This window comes from Sinocyclocheilus grahami, unplaced genomic scaffold (genome assembly GCF_001515645.1).
Source record: "Sinocyclocheilus grahami isolate Dianchi unplaced genomic scaffold, SAMN03320097.WGS_v1.1 scaffold182.1, whole genome shotgun sequence".
Lineage (NCBI taxonomy): Eukaryota > Metazoa > Chordata > Actinopteri > Cypriniformes > Cyprinidae > Sinocyclocheilus > Sinocyclocheilus grahami.
In genome coordinates this window covers 207108-230137 of record NW_015505361.1, presented here as the reverse complement: position 1 = coordinate 230137, position 23030 = coordinate 207108, and the positions used below count along the sequence as shown (strand labels likewise).

General features: G+C 35.1%; 2 protein-coding genes across 4 annotated transcripts in view; both read right to left on the bottom strand.

Moving 5' to 3' along the window:
- Positions 1-23030, bottom strand: part of LOC107594362 (protein FAM168A-like) — a 53173-nt gene that overhangs the window by 9244 nt on the left and 20899 nt on the right. For 2 of the 3 annotated variants that reach the window (XM_016284373.1, XM_016284375.1), the window contains exons 2-4: positions 14623-14745; positions 10682-10773; positions 4149-4229 (exon numbers count right to left, since the gene is read on the bottom strand). In XM_016284373.1, coding sequence (XP_016139859.1) covers positions 4149-4229; positions 10682-10773; positions 14623-14693 — 244 coding nt within the window. In that variant the 5' untranslated portion in view covers positions 14694-14745. The remainder of the gene's footprint in view (positions 1-4148; positions 4230-10681; positions 10774-14622; positions 14746-23030) is intronic. The other variant, XM_016284374.1, reaches the window with a different exon arrangement.
- Positions 16932-21705, bottom strand: LOC107594380 (protein TANC2-like). The gene is made up of 4 exons (XM_016284402.1): positions 21461-21705; positions 21086-21337; positions 20073-20299; positions 16932-17069 (listed from the first exon to the last, which is right to left on the bottom strand). The coding sequence occupies exons 1-4, from the start codon at positions 21639-21641 to the stop codon at positions 16932-16934; spliced, it is 798 nt and encodes a 265-aa protein (XP_016139888.1). The 5' UTR covers positions 21642-21705.

Sequence of the window (23030 nt, the reverse complement as noted above, 5' to 3'; positions counted from 1 at the left end):
AGACTCTCCTCTCCTCCCCTCACAGTCCATCAGTAAACCTGCATTAACATAAACCCCAAAAGTAGGGCTCCAGGAGTAAAACTACTAGTCAACAAATGGACAGATCTACCATAGTAACCACTGATTTCAATATTGAGTTAAATTGTCTAACACTACCCACAATCCTGAAGCAAGAAGTGCATGGAAATTTTCCCAGGTTAGTGAAGCTAAAATGACCAAACTAGCTAGCTAGTTACCTAATATAGGATGTGGTATAAAAGACAGTAATGTACTAAATGTTCTTTATTTGGGATTGATATATTATTCTCTAATAGCAATAAAGACTGAAAAAAAAATCAAAAGATTTTTCTATAAAAAAAGTAAACATACACGTAAAATATGTATATATAAAATAAAATAATATAATATACTATAATATAATATATGCTTCACTATAGGAAGAACATATCTATATGTGACCCTGGAGCACAAAACCAAGTCATAAGGGTCATTTTTTTTAAATTAAGATTTATACATCATCTGAAATCTGAATAAATAATCTTTCCACTGATGTATGGTTTGTTAGGATAGGACAATATTTGGCAATATCTGGAATCTGAGGGTGCAAAAAAAATCTAAATACTGAGAAAATCTCCTTTAAAGTTGTTCAAATGAAGTCCTTAGCAATGGATATTACGAATCAAAAATTAAGTTTTGATATAGTTACGGTAGGAAATTTACAAAATATCTTCATGGAACATGATCTTTACTTAATATCCTAATGATTTTTGGCATAAAAGAAAAATCGATAATTTTGACCCATACAATGTATTGTTGGCTATTGCTACAAATATACCCGTGCTACTTATGACTACTTTTGTGCTCCAGGGTCACATATATATAACATATCTATATATAGAGAGAGCATGCTAATGGCATAGAGGTTGACATAGAGAATAAAGATCTAAGCAAGGTACACTGTAGGCTGAAATCCCTCAAAGGGAACCCTCATGAACTATTGACCTTAAGAAAGCCACGTAACCCGGATTACTCCAGGAGGACTATCTCTGTAACAAGATTACTGGATGTTACGTCAGATAAACGCATCAGCAAAGTGATTAAAAGGTATTTAATTGTAAGCCTTCCTTCCAAATGCAGCAAACCTGTCAGAGCCACAAGGGGGCAATGGTGTGAAATCACGAGATGTTCCCAAACACAAGAGAACAGCGGGACAAAGAGACTGCTGGAATCACAATGGCATGATGGGACTCTGCCGCATAGATGCCTCACACATGACTACCGTAGCACTTCAGCCTGCGTTTATGCATGATACGTATGATAATGATTAAATTATGACACTAAAGGAAGAACAGTCTAAAAAGATCCATACATTTAATAGATACGTAGAGGTCGACCACTAGCAGATTTTGCCTATACTGATAATTAAAACAGAAAAACATGGTTGATAACTGATTATAGTTAGTAGTTATTAAAATCAATAATATGTTAGAAAACTTTCTACTTAATGTAAAATAGTGCTGAAATGTATCAAAAAAATTAACAATGCATTTTGTAATTATTAAAATCAGTTACAATACATAAAAATAGCTAAGCTTCATCACTACTGACACTTTTATTATTTTTATTTTACTGTGATATGAGATAACTAAATAATGTACAGCTAGAGGAAAAAATTATGGCCAATAAACAATTAAAATCAATACGATAGCTTTTAGAATCAATAACATGAATGAAAATCTTCCACCTAATGTAAAATTGTGCTAAACTTTATTTTAGCGTGATACGAAATATATAAATAGTGTAAAATTAGTGGAGTAGTTGTAGTCGGCACACACCACTAGGGGTGTAACGATACATGTATTCGTATTGAACCGTTCGGTACGAGGCTTTCGGTTCGGTGCGCATTACAAACCGAACGATTTGATTCGTTGAACTAATCCCATTACATTTGGAAAATAAAACAGCTTAAAGTGTGTGAAATATGATGTTCTCAGTGCCACTGCGCTCAACAAGGCAGCCTAAACGACGTAACAGGCAACGTGCTGTCTGCCCCGCGTTAACCTCCCCTTGCTGGGGTGCGTCGAAAGATGATGATCTTGAATCGACGATAGCCAGAGATATTGTCCAAAACATCAATTGTTGGCAATATTAAAATATTTGGCATTTCCAATTAATGTAGGCCTGTTACATTCTTATTTTTATTAGGCCTGTTATTATTATTATGAAGTTACTTTTAGTAGGCCTATTCAATTAAAATTACAATTAATTTGCCCCGCAATAATTACCGAATAACTGACGTGCTGCGAGGACAACAAAAGATTAGGCTATATATTTACTCCTCAATTCAAATGTTTTTTAAAAAGGTATTTTAATACAGGTCATTTAGCTATACAATGATTTATAGGCCTACAATTAAAATATTAACACTGCAGTCATCAATAAAAAAATCTATAAAATAAAAAGCTTTTATTTCAAGCACTGACTTTCAAAAACAACCTGCTTAACACGAAATATGTTTCTTCTAAAAAAAAATTCACTATGTAATATTAGAAATATTAAGGCAATAAATGAAAACAGTTAGCTATATACCGTTATCAGCATATGTTGAAGTAGATTGGTCTCTCGTCGTCTCGTCGAGAATATGCGGCGTCAGATGCCGAAAGCCTCGTCATTACGCCGTCAATCCGTTTTTACTTTCACTTTCTGCATATAGTGAATTGACTGAGATTAAGACGTTCACCGGCGTAACTCTTGCGCAAAGTTTGCACGTTGCTTGTGTGTGATATCAATTGGCTTGCCTTCATGGTTTAAAATCAGAAATATTTCCAAAATTGCGACGTAACTAATTACCCCCGTACCGACCGTACCGAACCATGACACCACTGTGCCGTATCGAACCAAAAATATATATGTCATAATTCCCTTTTAAAAGCTGATAATTTGCTATCCCAACAATTCTCTTTATCATTTAGCTGCGTTTTATTTGTGGTATTTAGCATTTTATTACCACTAGTCTAATCAGACAGACTATGTTTTGTAATATGTGTTTTAATTGGTATTTTTACTGACAAAAAAGATCTTGCAGAAATCTTTGAGCTCTAAATGCTTTTAATGGTGATATTGGGTGGAAACCAAAAGAATTTGTTGAGAAAGTGTATCAGATTGTGTAAAAAAACTGCTGGTCAACCAAAAGTACCATTTACTGATATCTGAGATCATATCCAAACAAGCCAGAAACTAGACCAAACTAAAATATTAATAAAAAAACCTGATTCTGACAGCAAAATGTCAACTTGATCTCTGATCTACGACAGCCTGTATAAGCATCTGAAAATGGCAGGTGGCATGTCATAACATTACAGACAGAAATTATACAAGCATCTGTTCAGGGCGGCACTGATTACACCACAGACCTCACAAACCAATCCACTACTGCGCCACTTACATCCTGATCCAAAAATGTCTGCTTACAGCACAAATCCAGTTGATCTCTTTTAACAATACAGTATCAAACACCATGCTAAAAGTTGAGCTCAAACAAGCCTGTTAACACAATACTAATGGAAAATGATCTGCACTTAAAGACAACCTTCTTCACATGACTCATCCTCACTGCGTCTGCTTTCTCTCAAGACTCAAAACATGCAGATTTACAGCTGAAAAACTTTGAAATATCATTTGCGGATGCATTATCAACATATATCTCTCCAGATCGAGACAGATTTATTGATAGAATTCATTTCAGGGAGCAGCTCATAAAGAAATAAAACACAATTAGTGGCCATATACATCAGTATTGTTCAAGTTAAACTGTTACATGAATACTAATAAAGTCAATTTTGTAACGCTTATGAAGATTTATTGTATATATTTAGTCCGAACATTGCATCACTAGCTGGAAGCAGCACTATATAACAGTAATACGCTGCTTAATTGTTCAGTTACAGGCCAGCATCATCAAAACGAGGCTAGACAGTATAATGCATTAGGGACCGTATGCGTTTGTGAATACAAATGCGTGTTTTATTGGTGTTAATGGATCATTAAAGTGTGTAAATGCTTGGCCTGATGTATTTTTTTGCTAATGTAAGTGTGTAATACTCCATATTCAGTGGACAGAAAGCATGTGTGTGAGTGTGTGTACACACCTGGTGGGTATCCCGGGCTACCTGTCTGGTAAAGGTTGGCTGTGTAGGTCGGGGCAGTCGTAGGGTAAACTCCAGGATAACCTGTACACATGCAAAGAGACAACAGTTGAGAAATGACACTAAAACTGGCTGAGAATCAACATGAAATTAAAATGATAAATTTATTGGATGATATAATGGCCATTGTTAATGACTGAACTACACTGGCTAACAAAGTAATTTTTCACTGATATAAGATAAACAATTTTCCAATAATTCAAATTTTTTTTAAATATATATGTCATTTCTTATATTAAATTGGTATATAGACTACAGTTCAAAAGTTTGTATTATTTTCTCTTATGCACATCAAGGCTGCATTTATTTGATTAAAAACACAGTAAAAACAGTAATATTGTGAAATATTATTACAATTTAAAAGACCTGTTTTCTATTTTGAAAATATTTTTAAATATATTTTATTCCTGTGATGCGCAGCTGTATTTTCAGCATCATTACTCCAGTCTTCAGTGTCACATGATCTTCAGAAATCATTCTAATATGCTGATTTGCTGCTCAAGAAACATTTCTGATTATCATCAATGATGAAAACAGTAGCGCTGCTTCATATTTTTTGTGGAAACCATGATATTTTCCTCTGATGAATAAAAAGTAGAACAGCATTTATTTGAAATAGAAATCTTTTGAAACATTATAAATGTCTTTGCTGTCACTTTTGATCAATTTAATACATACTTGTCCAATAAAAGTATTAATTTCTCTGAAAACAAACCCCCCAGAATAAATAAAATATACATTTTATCAAGTACATGCATTCACGGGGAATCAAACCCATGATCTCGGCACTGCTGACGATTTTGAGCATACACCAAATACATCAAATTAGAGTGTAACAAATGTTTTCCTTCTATTAAAGTCATCAGAACATAAATTTGTGACAGCAAGTGCGGATTCATTTCTGTAAATGAAGAGGCTGTTAATGTTTCCAGACATACTGATCCAAATCCCTCTCTGTAACCTGTGCCATCATAAGAAAAGGACAAAGAGAGTCAGAGAGTGCGAGGTGAGCTCTTGATTGAACAGGATGGGCACAGATGGTCTCCATTACAACTCGTCTGTCTCAATAAGACACAGTCGGATGAGTGTGAAAGGCAGCGCATTTCTCCCATACTGAACAGCACAAGCTGTCAGATGTATAGGGCATCATGGGAAAGAGTATTCATGTCTGAACATGAATTCAGAACAAATTCAGGATTCAGGAATTAGGACAAATACAGCCGTTCAGTTTGTTAAGAGTGAACCTGTGAGTATCTGTTTGATCATGTGCCTCTTAAAGGAACAGTTCACCCAGAAATGACGACTCTGTCATCATTAACTAAATCTCATTGCACTTCTGTATATTTATCTGTAAGATGTTTAGAAGAATGCTCAACTCTGGCATGTACATAAGCAAGAAGTTCAAATTCACCTGCCAGAGCACTTTTTACAGCATATGCTGCTAGGGATGCATGATATTATCGGACCAATATCGGAATCGGCCGATAATGGCTTTAAATGTAAATATCGGCATCGGCCAGGTAAGAAAAATTATGCCGATATGTCTTGCATATAAGAGGAATACATTAACTCGCATGTGCTCGGGTGTGCTAGCGATTGGATCACGTCAACAGTGTTGCTCATTCTTGAATCAAAGTTTTGCCTGAATGATGATTAGATTCACTGTTTTGGATCACTGCATTTAAACTGAGAATGCATGTACAGAATGACGCGTTTGTAGCACGTGCATTGGAAGCAGCGGCAGCCTCCCCCGGGTCCTAATGCTCGCTCAGTAAAGAGTTTTAATTCCTTAGGGGGCGCTGTTGGCCTACTTCTAATAAAATGAAAGCAAAATAACATTTAGACTGTGTTTCTGATTAAATAAAGCAGTAATTGATGTCATAAAATCATGAGTATGTTTTGATTTTAAGGTCAGAAGCAATAGCTTACATGAACAACAACAACAAAAAATTTCACAAACATGTCACTTAAATTAAAGGGGTCATATGATGCAATTTCAAGATTTCCTTTCCCTTTGGAGTGTTACAAGCTCTTGTGCATAGGTAAGATCCCTAAAGTTGCAAAGACTAAAGTCTCAAACCCAAAGAGATATTTTTTATAAAAGTTAAGACTTGACTACGCCCTCCTAAAACAGCTCGTTCTAACACGCCCCCACATGTCTATGTCACTGTGTGGGAAGAACATCGCCCAGATGTTCATGCAAAGAAAGAAGGCGTAACTTTGATTCTCGCTGTAGTATTGTTGCCGCCGCCATGTCGTGGAGACGCTGTGTTTCACTGCGAAAGCGAAAATACTTTGTTTCGTCTTCCAAAAGAGGACACAACTAGAAATCAGTGGTTAAGTTGTATTTACAACACTGTTCCAGAACAGTTCAACCCAAATATTCAGATGTGTGCAGAGCATTTTACTGAGGACTGTTTCCTGAACCTGGGAGAGTAGCCTACAATGCCGGCTGTGCACAAAGGCTGTTTCTATAAAGTGGGGCAATTCCAACTTTGCAAGTACAGTCTGGCGCTTCTGACTCACAGCATGGGCGTAAATTTTCATATTTAAAGAATTTGCCACTGACTATTCAAACGAGAGTTTTGAGCAGTGTAGAGTAAATTAGCGCTTGGTTTTTGTTGTTTCTCTGATCACAAATGCAGACATGGTTTTATGTTTACGTGGTGGGATATGCAACACGTAAAAAGACAGTATAAGTTATTATAATCCGTAATTATGTCCCCACTGGATGCAACAAATGCCTTGTTTGTAATGGGTTTTATTGGTTTTGTCTCGTCGCCCCGGGACAACATTTCCGTCACACGCTTGAGGTATTCGGCCAATCACAATGCACTGGATAGCTGGCAAATCAGCTTACACCTCGCTTTTCAGACTGATGAGCTTTGTAAAAATCGGCGCATTTCAGAAAGGCGGGGCATAGAGGAGAAACAATAATGTACAGTATGTGGAAAATAATGTTAAAACCGCATAAACACATTGCATTACACCAAATAATGTTATTTTTTAGCAGCGTCATAGGACCCCTTTAAATAATTTTATATATACTGATTTATTCATTAATGTTTAAATCAAAAAGCAAAAAGATTTTCAGAATTTGTACAACTCTTTTGCTTTAGACCTTTTACAAATGTTAAATCTTAAAATAAAATGTTAAGGTTACCACCGCATCTTTCGGAGAGGAAAAAAATGCCACGATTGAATATAGTTTTATTTATAGTTATTTTCAAATCTTCAGTGTACTGTCATTAGAAAATAACTTCATTATTGTTTATTTAATTCTAACAAATAAGTTCTTTTAAAAACGAACCAAAATTTAAAATAATTTGCTTATAATTCAGGAGAGACTTGGTCGTGTTTCCAAACAAAAGGAAGTATATCGGTATCAGCATCGGCTATCGGACAAAATGAGTTGAAAAATATCGGCATATTAACAATTCGATTTGAAATAATCTGTAATGTATAAAGTGCCACATTAATAAATGTGACTTGACTATTAGCCTTTTAGAAGATTTCAGAAAGGAATTAATAACAAGGAAACTAATTACATTATGGTGAAAGATTACAAAGACCAATATTTTCTTCTTTGGAATAATGTGCACTGATGAATCATTAATAATAAACATGTTTTAAGAAAGTAAATATGCTGAAACATTGAATTATTTTTGTCTTTAAAGCTGAAATGTGTCATTTTCGTATTACTATCTGCACCAAATGGAAACAGAATGACTGTTTTCAAACTAGTTTCCCAAACAACACTTTGAAAGTGGCACACTTTTCGGAAATCAGCTTAATGATATTAATTTAGAGGTCTCATTCAGCAACTAAAAATACTTTAAATAACATACTTCACTTTTAAAGAGATGAAATGCATTAAATGCTTCCGAAGCTACACGAAACGGTATCCTAAGATATGGTGATATTCGTCTTTGTAGATACCAGAAGATCAGACTGTTTGTGTTTAAGTACAGAGTGTCCTATACATTCGCTCCACAGAAATGACCTGAAAAGTAATCCATGCGTTGAGCAGTGCTCACAAAGACACGATTTGATTACGAGTGTTTCCAGCCCCGATACAAACACTCTCTCCACCTGCATGAGCACTGACCCGCAACTCTTTAAAACGGGATATTAACATTTCTTTCCTCATTCTTTCACTTCAGTTCACTCCAGCGTCGACAGACATGCACAACCGCTTGTACTTTAATAATGTCATACAGTTATTATTATAAGAATGTGAACTGTGTGCTGTCTGTCTTGTCTTCTATAGAGAATCTCTCTCACTAGAAGTCTTTTTTTTAATTTGGGTCGAAAAATGACATTTTTAAAAATGAAAACATCAGGTAAATATTAGATCTAATCATTTTAATATGATTATCTAATTAATAATATTTTATAATAATACTAACAATTATATATAATTTTAATAAATAATTTAATTTATTTATTTATGTATTAATTAATTAATATATAATTTATACATTTAGTGTTTCCTATATTAGGTCAATGGGTAATTTATAGTGAGAAATGACATGTATTACAGTAAAACCTACACTTACAGCAGCTATTTCAACTGTACTGAATTTCATTACATTTCAGTTCTACTTCTTAATTCAAATTTAATACGATTTACAATTCTACATCCTGTTCGATTAATAAATTCAAGACAACCCTGACTAACTAATGACCAGCTACTTACGATCCAAAACAAAGCTACCAGCCTAAGATTGACTTTACAATAAAAATCTCCCTTCTAATCATATAAGCGCAGAGTTTTGCAGAATTTTAGAAGTGATCTCCACAATGTCTTAAATTGTGCTCAAATGTGTATCGATTCAATTCTATGTTTCCATTAAATTATGTCAAGAAATAATCTGCTTTCTACATTCATTATTACTGCTTAACTGAGATACTTTCACTGTATGTCAACAACTGTCTATTTTTATTTCTCCTAAAGAATTTTCTAAAATAAAACTGATACTTCGTATGTGAGAAAACCTCTAAGCAATAATATTTTCCTCTTGGTAATGGCAGAAATGCATCATGAAAAGACTGAAAGCGAGGGAGAGAGAGATGTTGGCATGTAAACAGTCTCTATTGACCCAGAGAATCCCTTTAATGAGAGCACATCAAATATGAGCCCACGGTTGCCATAGCAGCAGACAAACACCTGCCATGAGTGACACACACACACACACACACACACACACGTTTGTTTCTGTGAATTGTAGGGACTGTCCATAGACTTCTATTACTTTTATATTGACCAAACCATATTTTCTATCCCCTAACCCAACCCTAACCCTAAACCTACCCCTTACGGAAAACCTGTTTGCATTGTTACACTTTCAGATAAACATCATTTACTATTTTTAATAACTTTTGTCACTCATGGGGACCGCAGGCCAGTCACCACAATGTCAAAAATTTCAGGTTTGGTTTCATTTGGTCCCCACAATGTAGCATTAACAAGTACACACACACACACACACACACACACACACAATTAGTAATTATAGCCATTAAAAATTACAGTATAATTGACAGCCAATGCAAATAATTTATTAACAATAACAGAACATTAACAAACTTTTAAGTGAATAACATTAACAATATTCTAATAAATAGATAACTGTATTTGCTGAATTATCTGCAACATTACATTAAAACAGTTTTGCCTAATTAAAATGCTTCTGCATAACACGGCAGACTTGTTTTCCGTAGCATTGTAGCATTAACAAACACACACACACACACACACACACACACACACACACACACACACACACACACACACACACACACACACACCAACACTGAACAGAGGTTAGAGGTGAACTTTGCATTAATGCACACGCTTAGTTGAAAACACTGCAGCGTTCCTGCTTATCACTGACAAACCCTGCCATCAATCATGACAAAAATAAAATTTGTGAAATTGTTCATTTTTAAAGGCTTTCTTTTATTCTCATCAAGGCTGTATTTATTTAATAAAAAACACAGTAAAATCAGTAATATTGTGAAGTATTACCACAATCTCAAGAACTGTTTTCTATTTGAATATATTTTAAAATGTAATTTATTCATGAGATCAGAAGCTGAATTTTCAGCATCATTAGTTCCAGTCTTCAGTATCACACGATCTTTCAGAAATCATTCTAATGTTGAAAAATGTCATTTTTGGGTGAACTATCCCTTTACAGATGACATTACAACAACATTTGCACCTTTAACTTCCTCTATATATTTCAGAGTGAAATAGGAAAATCTCATTAGTAGATGATATTATTGGCTAATATTATTTATGATCTTGGATGCATCAGCAGAACAGTCCTTTCATTGGTGGTTCATTACATTTTAATGAAAACAAACCTCTTCTTTAGCATGCACTGATGAATTGTATAGAGTAAGACATTAATAAAGCATGTTGTGTTGTCTTCAAATACACATGTGTGTGTGTGTCTCTCATCACATACCTGTGTATGCCATATTCTTGGGGTTTCCGTATGGGGTTCCCGGCTGCACTGGACTGTACACCGGGTTCATGGTGGAAGACAGCCTGTTCTTACTGAGAGAGACAGACAGAAAGAGAGAGAGAGAGAGAAAGCAAATTAATAAGACTGATGTTGATTTAAAAGGCATGAACTGCTGCAACAATCAGCACGCATGACTCAAAATTTGTAGGCCCTACATATTCACACAAGTTGCATCATATTTCCTGTATACCACAAAAACACCTCTCAATGGCCATTTTTACCTGGTTTTGAAAAATTATGTAAATCCCAGTTTACCCTCAGATCACATTTTAGATGGTTCTGTAAAGCCTCAGTTGAGACAGTCTTCACATGTTTGACTGCAGCTTTTCACATGATTTTGTTGTATTTGCATGATAAAACCTTGCGTCTGAATGTAAGTATTAGATTACCATTAATGTCAATTTACCTGTCTGTTGTAGTTTACACTAACAGTCGTGGGGAAGTCGTGGCCTAATGGTTAGAGAGTCGGACTCATAACCCTAAGGTTGTGGGTTCGAGTCTCGTACCGGCAGGGATTGTAGGTGGGGGGAGTGAATGTACAGCGCTCTCTCCCACCTTCAATACCATGACTGAGGTGCCCTTGAGCAAGGCACCGAACCCCCTACTGCCCCGGGCGCTGCAGCATAAATGGCTGCCCACTGCTCCGGGTGTGTGTTCACGGTTTGTGTGTGTTCACTGCTGTGTGTGTGCACTTTGGATGGGTAAATGCAGAGCACTAATTCTGAGTATGGGTCACCATACTTGGCCACATGTCACTTCACTTCACTTCAATGTTTGGGGTCAGTAAGGTTTTTTAAAATTTTTTGAAAGAAGCCTCTTCTGCTCACCAAGGCTGCATTTATTTGATCAAAAATTCAAGAAAATCAGTAATATTGAGATATATTATTACAATGTATGATAACAATGTATGATATTATTACAATGTATGAGAGGTCATGTAGAAGCCTCTTCTGCTCACCAAGGCTGCATTTATTTGATCAAAAATTCAAGAAAATCAGTAATATTGAGATATATTATTACAATGTATGATAACAATGTATGATATTATTACAATGTATGAGAGGTCATGTATTCACTTCAATGTTTGGGGTCAGTAAGGTTTTTTAAAATTTTTTGAAAGAAGCCTCTTCTGCTCACCAAGGCTGCATTTATTTGATCAAAAATTCAAGAAAATCAGTAATATTGAGATATATTATTACAATGTATGATAACCAATTTCTATTTGAATATATATTAAAATAAAATTAATTTCTGTGATGCAAAGCTGAATTTTCAGCATCATTACGCCAGTCTTCAGTGTCACATGATTTTCAGAAAACCTTCTAATATGCTGATTTGTTGCTTAAGAAACATTTTGTATTGTTATCAATATAGAATTTTTTCAGGATTCTTTGATAAATAAAAAGTTCAAAGGAACTGCATTTATTTGAAGTGAAAATCTTTTGCAATATTATAAATGTCTTTGTAATAATAAAAAAATCAATTTAAAACATCCTTGCTAAAAATAGTATTAATTAAAAAAAAAAAGTGCCGACCACAAAAATTTGAACAGTAATGTGATAGATACTGTTTAATAAGTAATTATATCCAACAATATTCTTGTTCTTCTTCCATCCTCTACATCCTTTAAAACATTTGATAACGTTCAAATATAAAGTGGTGATCACTCTACACTTGGACTTTAACTTCTACTCATAAGCATACAAATACAGGAGACGGAGTACAAAACTGTGTCTTCTAACAATGTTAAAAATGAGAAAACATGTGCTGAGCATGAAAACAGCAGCAGAGTGGCTCCTTATGGAAAACAGTGTGTATGTGTGTGTGTGTGTGTGTTATCCTCTCTCATTGTACATGTGTGTGAGTCTGATCTCCCCTGAACACTCTGATGGCATTATCAGTCAGTCAGTCGTGGGGAAAGATAGAAATAGAGAAAGAAAAGCTCACGAATAGGGGAGGATCATGCGTCAGAACCTTCCCCTCGCACCTTGGCCACACAGGCTGTGAGCACAGAGCTGTTAGCATGTGTTCAGATGTGCCGTGAGTGTGTCACGAGCGCGTGCGTGGGAGAGGTGAAATGTCAGAGCGAGCGTATTTATGATCTATGATCACACACTCACAAACACAAGTATGGAAGATCAAGGTCACGACATCTTACGAATCAAAGCGGCTTGATGCCGCATGAAACACATAAACCGCAGCTTTCTATTCCCCTAGACATTTGATCAGCATGTAAAATGCACAGAAAAATTATTTGGAAAGTTGCAGTCTTATAGTCTTTTATAAAAGCATGAGAGGTCATGTATTGCAGTGATTTTACTATGTTTAAAGAGGTCATATGATGCGATTTCAATTTTTCCTTTCTCTTTGGAGTGTTACAAGCTCTTGGTGCATAAAGAAGATCTGTAAAGTTGCAAAGACTAAAGTCTCAAATCCAAAGAGATATTCTTTATAAAAGTTAAGAGTCAGCCACGCCTACCTAAAACGGCTCGACCCCGCTGGATGCAACGAATGCCTCGTTAATAATGGGTTTTCATGTTTTTGAATCATCGCTCCGGCCGGACAGGGCATCATCACTATATGGTAGGGGCGTAACATTTCCGTCACACACTTGAGGTATTCAGCCAATCATAACGCACTGGATAGCTGACCAATCACAGCACACCTCGCTTTTTCAGAATGATGAGCTTTGTAAAAATCAACGCGTTTTAGAAAGGCGGGGCATAGAGGAGAAACAATAATGTACAGTATGTGGAAAATAATGTGTTTTTTTTTTACCTTAAACCGCATAAACATTTCATTACACCAAATACACAAAATAATGTTCTTTTTAGCAGCATCATATGACCCCAATAAGGGGGATCAGTTGCTTAACAAGATCTCTTTACCATAGTAAAATTATTAGCACATGGCCTCTCATGGCTAATTGCTTTAATAAACAAGTATAAGCTTAATTAGAGATATAAAATGACATTATAAAGCATTGAATGAGACCTGTTTGAAAAGGCATACACACACACATGCATGCACACACTTAAATTATACATTAATGCCAACCATAACCATGTTTATTGTGATTATTCAGGAGTAAATTACATTTCAAATACATTTTTGAACTTACTATTCATCAAAAAATTCTGAAAAAATGCAATGAAATGTATCTTGAGCACTAAATCAGCATATTAGAATGATTTTTGAAGGATCATGTGTATACAATGACGACTGGAGTAATGATGCTGGAAATTCAGCTTGGGATCACAGTAAAAAATTACATTTTACAATATATTACAATAAAAACATTTATTTTAAATTCTAATAATATTTTGGAATATTCTCTGTATTTTTGATCAAATAGATGCAGCCTTGGTGAACATAAAGACTCAAATCATTTCAACAGTATTGTATATTTATTAAATTATACATTTCATTTTAAACATATTATAATTAAGATTAGACTATAACCACCCCTTATTGCTTTAAAGTCAACATGAAATCAAAGTCGACTTACTTTTACATGTGACATCACTCAGCCGCTCACCAGGAATTACCTGATGCTATAATGGCCATTTTTAAAAAACAACTCGGATAAGACCCGTAAATATATGACCTCATCATTATGAAAGTAGAATGGGTTATGATTATGAATGACATTTCATGTTGACTTTAATAAGCTTGATCAGAGGTACAAACCAGCAACCAGAAACCTGAGAAACAAAACACATCAAGATCATACAAACCCTAGAGGAGAGAAACATGACATACAGCCCCATATGAGGCTCATCATAACAGCTGGAATCAGAGTGAACACTACATCAATAACGTTCCAACCCCACAAACACGCATGCACACACATGGTGGAAGGTGCTGAGCACTAGACTGACCTCTTAACGTTCTGACTGGTGTCTGTTGGGTACAGAAAACTGAATTTGTCAGTGGAATGCCCGCTTGCCATTCTCAGTGAAGGAAAGGCAAATGAAGGAGGTAGGAAGAATGGATATGCAAATCTGGAAATGACAAAAAAGAAGGAAACAAACAAAACGAGAGCAGGTCGTGATTAAAAGGCAAACCATCAAGCACAAGCACAGCAGAGCAAAGCAACATAAAGCGAGCAAAGCAGAGGCAAAGAGAGAGACATAAAGTGACAAGCAGCAGAAATCAAAGCTCACACACTGATGGACAGATCAGTACGGGGTGAATAACGGTGCATCGGGAACAAGCAGCGCTGGGTTTGAACAGTGTTCTGTGAAGGTTCTCGTGTGCATGTAGATTTGAGCTAAACTGCAGTCAAGTCCATTTAAAATCACTTCCTTTAATGAGACGTTTATTTCATTCCCACACACTTTAAAAAGGGGTCAGTGTGCAAGACGAACAAGAAATGCCAACTCCATTTCACATTATTACATATTAAGGACGAGCATTTTGATCAGTATTACTGCTATAAAGGAATAGAAATGAAAATTTGCTGAACATTTACTCACCCTCGGGTCATCTAAGACGTAGAGGAGTTTGTTTCTTCATAAGAACGGATTTGGAGAAATTTAGCATCACGTGCTCACCAATGGATCCTCTGCAGTGAATGGGTGCCGTCAGAACGAGAGTCCAAACAGCTGATAAAAACATCACAATAATCCGCACCACTCCAGTCCATCAAGACATTAGTCTTGTGAAGCCAAAAGCTGCATGTTTGTCAGAAACAAATCCATCATTAAGGCATTTTTAAACTTCCGACTAAAATATGAGTCTTCTAGTCATCAAAAAAAGTAATCTGGTCTGAATCAGGAGAGAAATCGGCACAGATCAAACACTGTTTACAAGCCAAAACAGTCCAGAATATTTCTAAACAAATATGTGGGTGGATTTTGATGTGAGAGGAGAACAGGAGATGGACTTTTTCACTGGAGGAAACGTTATTATGGATTATGGACTCATATTTTGGCCATGAACAGCAACAATTAAAATGGATTTGTTTCTTACTAACACTCAGCTTTTCACTTGAAAAGATGTTAACTGATGGACTGGAGTGGTGTGGATTACTTGTGGATTATTGTGATGTTTTTAATCAACTGTTTGGACTCTCATGACGGCACCCATTCACTGCAGAGCATCCATTGGTGAGCAGGTGATGCTAAATTTCTCCAAATCCGTTCTGATGAATAAAGAAACTCTTGGAAGGCCTGAGGGTGAGAACATTTTCAGCAAAGTATTACTTTGTATAAATGTGCTTAAAAAGATAAGAAAATAACTTTGTTCTTAAGTATCAAATATCACCATACTGATGGAAAATTAAAGACTAGACATCATATTACCCTTTATTCATGTGCAATAGAGGCCAGAGGAGGCTACAATTTTTCACATGTGACTACAGAAAAAGAAGGAAAAAAAACCTGTGGTATTGATTAGTCTAAATGATAAAATAGGTTAAAGAGTATGCAAACATATGTGAAATGTGTGTTTTTTTTTTTACAAATGCTACATTACCAATAATGGTTTTAGCTAACTGAACAAAATGTAGAGATCTCCATGGAATTTTTTTTTGCATAAAATCATTGCTTACACACAAAACATTTTGAAACGCAAACCGCTGGCAATAAGGTAATGCACAAACTTTGTGCCTAACCTTTCACAGTTTTATCATTTTGCATGTTCTAGTAGCACTTTGCCTTTTCTTACTTAAATAAAAGTACATGCACTGGGTTGCTTGACTTACAAAAACCAAATACAACACAATAAGTATCTAAATATTTCTACACTTGTCTTGGAAATGCCTGAAAGAATACAATATCATCACATCGATGCCATTTGCATATTAAATGCATAGTTCGCTTTTTAATTAACTCCAAGCTTGCAAACATGCATATCCTATACATTGTGTTGTACAGTGCTACAAAAAAACCCATAAAGAGCTTTTAGGATCCTTTTGGTGCAATGGACGCACATTCACACCTGCTGTATTGTAGATACCTGTAATGTCTTTTTTCAAATGTAATGCAAGCAGGAAATGCATTCAGGTAACAATCCTGCATGCACTTTTTAACGCTATATATTACAAGCCACCAGCGCCCTCTAGTGAAGGTAATGGACAACTGAAAATTACATTAAGCAGGTTTGACTGCACTTTGTGCATGTGCATGTTGTGTTTTATGTGCATGTGCTCTGAGCTGCTGGTGTTCTGCAGACCGTGAGTCATTAATCAGGCCGTGACAGGGTCACCTTCAGCTGCTGGTGGATGAAGGTGCCCCTCGCACCAGAACACAATCACCTCTCCTCTCTGCACTAATATCTTCCTCAGTAGGCCAGTGTGATTGATGGCATGGTGAAGGATATCCAGCTGTCACACAGACATAACTGGGAAATCTACTGAAAACAGGTGTGTGTATTCAGAACAAGTCCAGACGAGATGTAATCAGCTTCCTCGGGATTCACCGATTCTTATTCTGATCAGATATACTGATGGAAAATGAAAGACCAGATAACCTGATTCTTGAGCAATAGAGACAAGAAGCAGGGATGCTACCATTTTCACCAATTAATCTGAGTGACCTTTTAACTTGTGATTACATGCTTTTAAAAATATATATTTTATGGAGAATTCTATGGCAGACTTCCATTTGTATGTCAGGTATGAATCATAAACCAAAAAAAAAAAAAAAAATCAAAAAGGACTGAGATTTAAATGCATCTCAATGTGATCAAGCTGGCTAATTTTCCAATCATAAAAATAATATTTTAGTCAATTAAATAATTTCGAGCAGATCATAATTTAAAAAATGCATATTCAATAGAGTCATGTTATCTTAAAAAAATGCATTAAATGAAACAAAATAAACATGAACAGAACTGTACATTTATTCATTTAGCAGACGCTTTAATCCAAAGCGACTTACAAATAAAAAATAAAATATCAAAAAATATTTTATTTCAACTATTTATAATACATATTATATATTAATACTATAAATTGTTTTTAATCTTGTTTAATTTAAGTTGAAGTACTACAATTGAGTACTTCACTGAGATAAAATTAACAAAACTGAGAAGAAAAAAAATCAAGAACAAAAACAAATATAAAAATTTAAACTGGAAACTAAATGGAAAATCTAAAAATAAACACTAATTCAAATTATTAATAAATACTACAAGTGTTTCAGATGACCTGATATTTCCAGGTTTTTAATGATTACGGTAATGCTAAAAATAGATATGCATTTATTCAAATAAAATTATTATATCGATCTTCGTGGTTGTTTGTTTTTCCGTTTTTAAATATGAAAATTTTTCCCGTTTCATCAGGAACAAAATATCATCTTCATACACCACATGTACAGAAAACACAATCCTCAACAGCAGCAATGGTATTTGGAAGAATTACCTGGAACACACACACAGACAAGAAGTTTCTTATGGCTCAATGAGCAAAATGCAACACAAAATCGGAGAGACAGAACAGACTGAAGTGCACTCATTATCACGAGCAGGTATTATTCACTGCTTTATGTGCTCTTCTACAAGCCAAACGCGCACCGCGGCTGATGAAGGGTGGAGAATGGGGTTGTGAGAGCACACTCGGGTAACTAACCAGCATCAAGAGCCAGTCTGCCCTTCCTTCGTCCCCGTAGAGTCGTTCATGGGAGAAGAGATGTGCAGGAAAATGGCTGAGTGCTAATACACGGCTGGTTTAATGCATAGCAGAGCTCAGAGTTGGCAATAAAAACACAGCATTAACTGATATTAATGTATGCAGATGAGAGAGAGAGAGAGAGAGAGAATATCGCAGACACACAGGTGCTCAAGATTTCCTCCTTGTCCTCATTAAGGGGTTCCTTTCCTTTCCTCACTTCTAGGGTTGGGAATTGATAAATGGTTATGAATATAAAAAAAAAAAAATACCGGAATTATTTATTTATTATGTGTGGTTATTACGTTTACTGTTCTGGAATATCTGCTTCCATTTTTCATAAAATATGCATTCACAAACACATTTCTGAAAACAATGTAATAATATATATATAAATGATACACAATTGTGCTTTCTTGTTAAGATCTTAACAGATATGGGCTAGACCTGTCATATAGAAACAAACATGCAGGATTGTATACATTATAATTTTTTACATTCTAAATTAATTTGTAATATATACACACACACACACACACACACGTATATAGGTCAAAGACATTAAGATGTCCGCATCAAAAGAAATGTACAAAAGTGATTTTATGTCCATAGAAAGCACATTAAATGTAAGTAAAGTGTCTACTTTTAAGGTTTCAAATAAGTTTTTGGAGAATAAAATGTTAAGATTTGGTTGAAATAATGTTACATTGTCATTCAGTGTAACACAATATTTATGTAAAAATTCAAACAGCATGCTTATTCTGACGTGTACATATTAAAATATATAAAAGAATAAGGGAGCATATTACATTTTATTGTGTTTTAAATGAGTAAAACAATTCTTACTGACCAATGTGCAAAACCTAGGATAGTGGCAAATTTAAAAAATGTAAAATTACAACTAATTAGTATTTGGGGGTGAAAGTAATTAGTCTTTTAATATGTCATAAATTGATTTTTGTTGTAAATATGCCCGACAAGATTGTTACACTGAATGACATTTTAGTGGGTCTATAATGTAAATCAGGGAAAAATGTATGATATTTATTTTTTGCTCTGAAAAACAAAAACAAAATTGCAATTAAATTAAACAGAATTTTTTTTTCTTTTTTGGGGGAAAAACTATTTAAAGCAGTATAACACTTATTGTTTTTATGCTTAAACCTTTTTTGGTCTTTGACCCATATATATATTAAAGTGTATATATATATATATATATATATATGTTCAAAGATCAATAAATAAACCATTAATAATAATAATAGTACTACTACTTATTAATTATTATTATTATTGGTTAATTGTTCTTCAAACATAGCTATGAAGTAGTTCCAGTTATTATTATTAGTATAATTAGTGCTCTCAAACGATTAATCGCGATTAATCACATCCAAAATAAAAGTTTTTGTTTATATAATATATGCGTGTGTACTGTGTATATTTATTATGTACAAATACACAAACATATATGTATATATTTAAATGTATATATATATATATATATATATATATATATATATATATATATATATATATATATATATACATACATTAAAATAATAAATAAATATATTAATTTAGCATGAACTGTTCCTTTAAGAAAGTGGGATCGTTGTGTTCTAAATCTGAATCCTTCTGACTGTCGTCTCTCACTTGCTTTCTCCATTCGACTGCCTTTCACCATCTCTCCTGTCCTCCCTCTAAGCAAATCAATACCTCCTCCATTCCAGCGTCTTTCCTCCTCCTTTCCGTCCCTCCCCCTCTTTCCTCAATCTCTATGAATAACTCTTTTTTTCCTCCCTCCTTTTTGGGTAAATCTAAGGACACACACTCAGCTCTCTGACCCCGCGGTGACCCTGTGATGATGATGATGTCATAGTGACATTGCAGCACACGGACTGCACACATCAGCTTCCTGCAGCACAGGACGTGTTTTCCTGCGACTGTGTCTCAGTAACGCTGCTTCAGTCACAATCCAGACTGAAATGCCTTGTACTGAACGGTACGACTGCAACAACAAAGAAGCAAAGATTTTGTTGATGAAAGCAGTCTTCTGCTGCTTAGTCATGACTTTCATTCATTCAGAGATCCTCAGTCCGAGTACATGCCATTTTTCATTTGTCCATTCAATAGGTTGTACAGTCTTCAGTCTTATTTTCAAAATCCAAAGTTTTTATTTTCCAAACATATCCACATATTTTGTTCATAAATGTTTTAATTCAGATACACTACCAAAAAGTTTAGGATTTGACATGTTTTAGAAATAAGGTTGCATTTATTTGATCAAAAATACAGTAAAAACAGTAATAATGTGAAATATTATTATAATTTAAAATAAGTGTTTCCTATGTGAATATATTCTAAAATGTAACTTATTCTTGTGATGCGCAGCTGAAGGGTATGTTCGGACTGGCAAACTACTAATACTCCTAGTACTATTTTGGCAGTATGTATACTGTACGCAATATGCACATTTTCAACTATAACTGCCAAAATTTGAGAGCACACAGTGCTCACAGTTTACAATGAGACTGGAAACATTTTCAAGTGCAATTTCAGCGTCTTTCTTGACTCACTGTTTGACTTGACTGCCAAAAGTTGAATAAAAATGGTAAATAATTATACAGTATGCATACTGCACACTTATATTTCACATAATACTTATAGACATGTAGTATTCTGACATATTCATACAGTATTCTAGCCATACATGAAAAACTGAAACTTACCAGCCACAGAGTTGGGGCGGGGCATGAGGTAGAGGGGGATGGAGTGGGCGGAGTGAGAGACAGAATGTTCCAGACTCCTCTCTGGGATTTTGTTGAGGCTGTATGTGGAGGCGGCCATGTTTTCATCCACCCGATAAAGAAAAGAGTCTGCACCCATTGACTTCTGTGCCTGCCAGAGTTTCAGGCTGCCCCGAGAGCCCTCGCTGTGTTTACCTCCATGCTCGGCATTCTCTGAGTAACTTGTGAGCGTTGCTGCAAGAAAGCAACGAGAGATTTAAAACGGAAACGGATTTTTTGAACGGTCATTTTTGTATTTGTACATCAATGATTAGCATTCATTTCTGTTCCTAAAACAAGCTACAGAATGTCTCTCACCTATAATACCGCTGTCTCGGCTCTCCAGGGTGGAGGTGGGACTCGTGATGGATCCGTAAGCACAGTCTCTGGTGCCCATGTTACCCGGAGCTCCAGCGGGCAACGTAGAGCAGGGGCTGCCAGGAGGGGGCGACGCTGTGCTGCTAGCTAAGCTAGAGCATGGGCTGATCCTATGGGTCATGGAGATGCCCTGAACATCAGAAGAAAGACAATTTCACCCTCAAAATGACAGAGTTAGAGAATTACAGTAATTCCAACAGAGGTAGAGTGTTTCGCCTCACTTGCCACAAGAATCACAAGCTATGAGCGAAAACGACAATTGTTGCTTGGTTTCTATTTTGTAGCCCTGGCCTGTCCATCCAAAGTGAAATCTCATTGGTTCAAAATCCTACTCTAAATTCTATAATAAATATGTGGTCAGCTCTGAAATACCTCATAGCTATATGTTCAAAGATCAATAAATAAACCATTAATAATAATAATAGTACTACTACTTATTAATTATTATTATTATTGGTTAATTGTTCTTCAAACATAGCTATGAAGTAGTTCCAGTTATTATTATTAGTATAATTAGTGCTCTCAAACGATTAATCGCGATTAATCACATCCAAAATAAAAGTTTTTGTTTATATAATATATGCGTGTGTACTGTGTATATTTATTATGTACAAATACACAAACATATATGTATATATTTAAATGTATATATATATATATATATATATATATATATATATATATATATATATATATATATATATACATACATTAAAATAATAAATAAATATATTAATTTAGCATGAACTGTTCCTTTAAGAAAGTGGGATCGTTGTGTTCTAAATCTGAATCCTTCTGACTGTCGTCTCTCACTTGCTTTCTCCATTCGACTGCCTTTCACCATCTCTCCTGTCCTCCCTCTAAGCAAATCAATACCTCCTCCATTCCAGCGTCTTTCCTCCTCCTTTCCGTCCCTCCCCCTCTTTCCTCAATCTCTATGAATAACTCTCTTTTTTTCCTCCCTCCTTTTTTATCAGGGTGAATCTGAACACACTGCAGTGCCCTTGAGCTCTCGCTCCTCTCCTTCTCTCTCAGGCAGAACACAGTGTTATGTAACGCGCTGCTCTTTATAACACGTTGTTGAAAGGTGCATTGCACACTGCTCATTATATCTGCCCTGCAGCATCAGGAGACGGGAAACCAGATGAAGGGAAATCCAGATGCAAAATCAACCATATTCATCTCATCTGCCTATTGATACAGTATTCAAGATGATGTGAATCTGGATGTGGTTTTATGATTCAGCATGAACAAACTGTATGAGCACAGCTTACTCGAAGCCTTTGAACCTGTAAATCATGTTTAAAATGCATTCTACCTATATGTATATATTGGTATATACAAAAGCTAAATAATAGCAAAATAATAATAATAAAAAAATATAGCTTTTAATAACAATCACGAAAAACACATTTTAATTGTCATTAAAATCCATTATAAATCTTCTTAATTAACAAGTAAAAAAAAAAAAAAAAAAAAAAAAAAATTTTTATAAATCAAAAAAATCTTA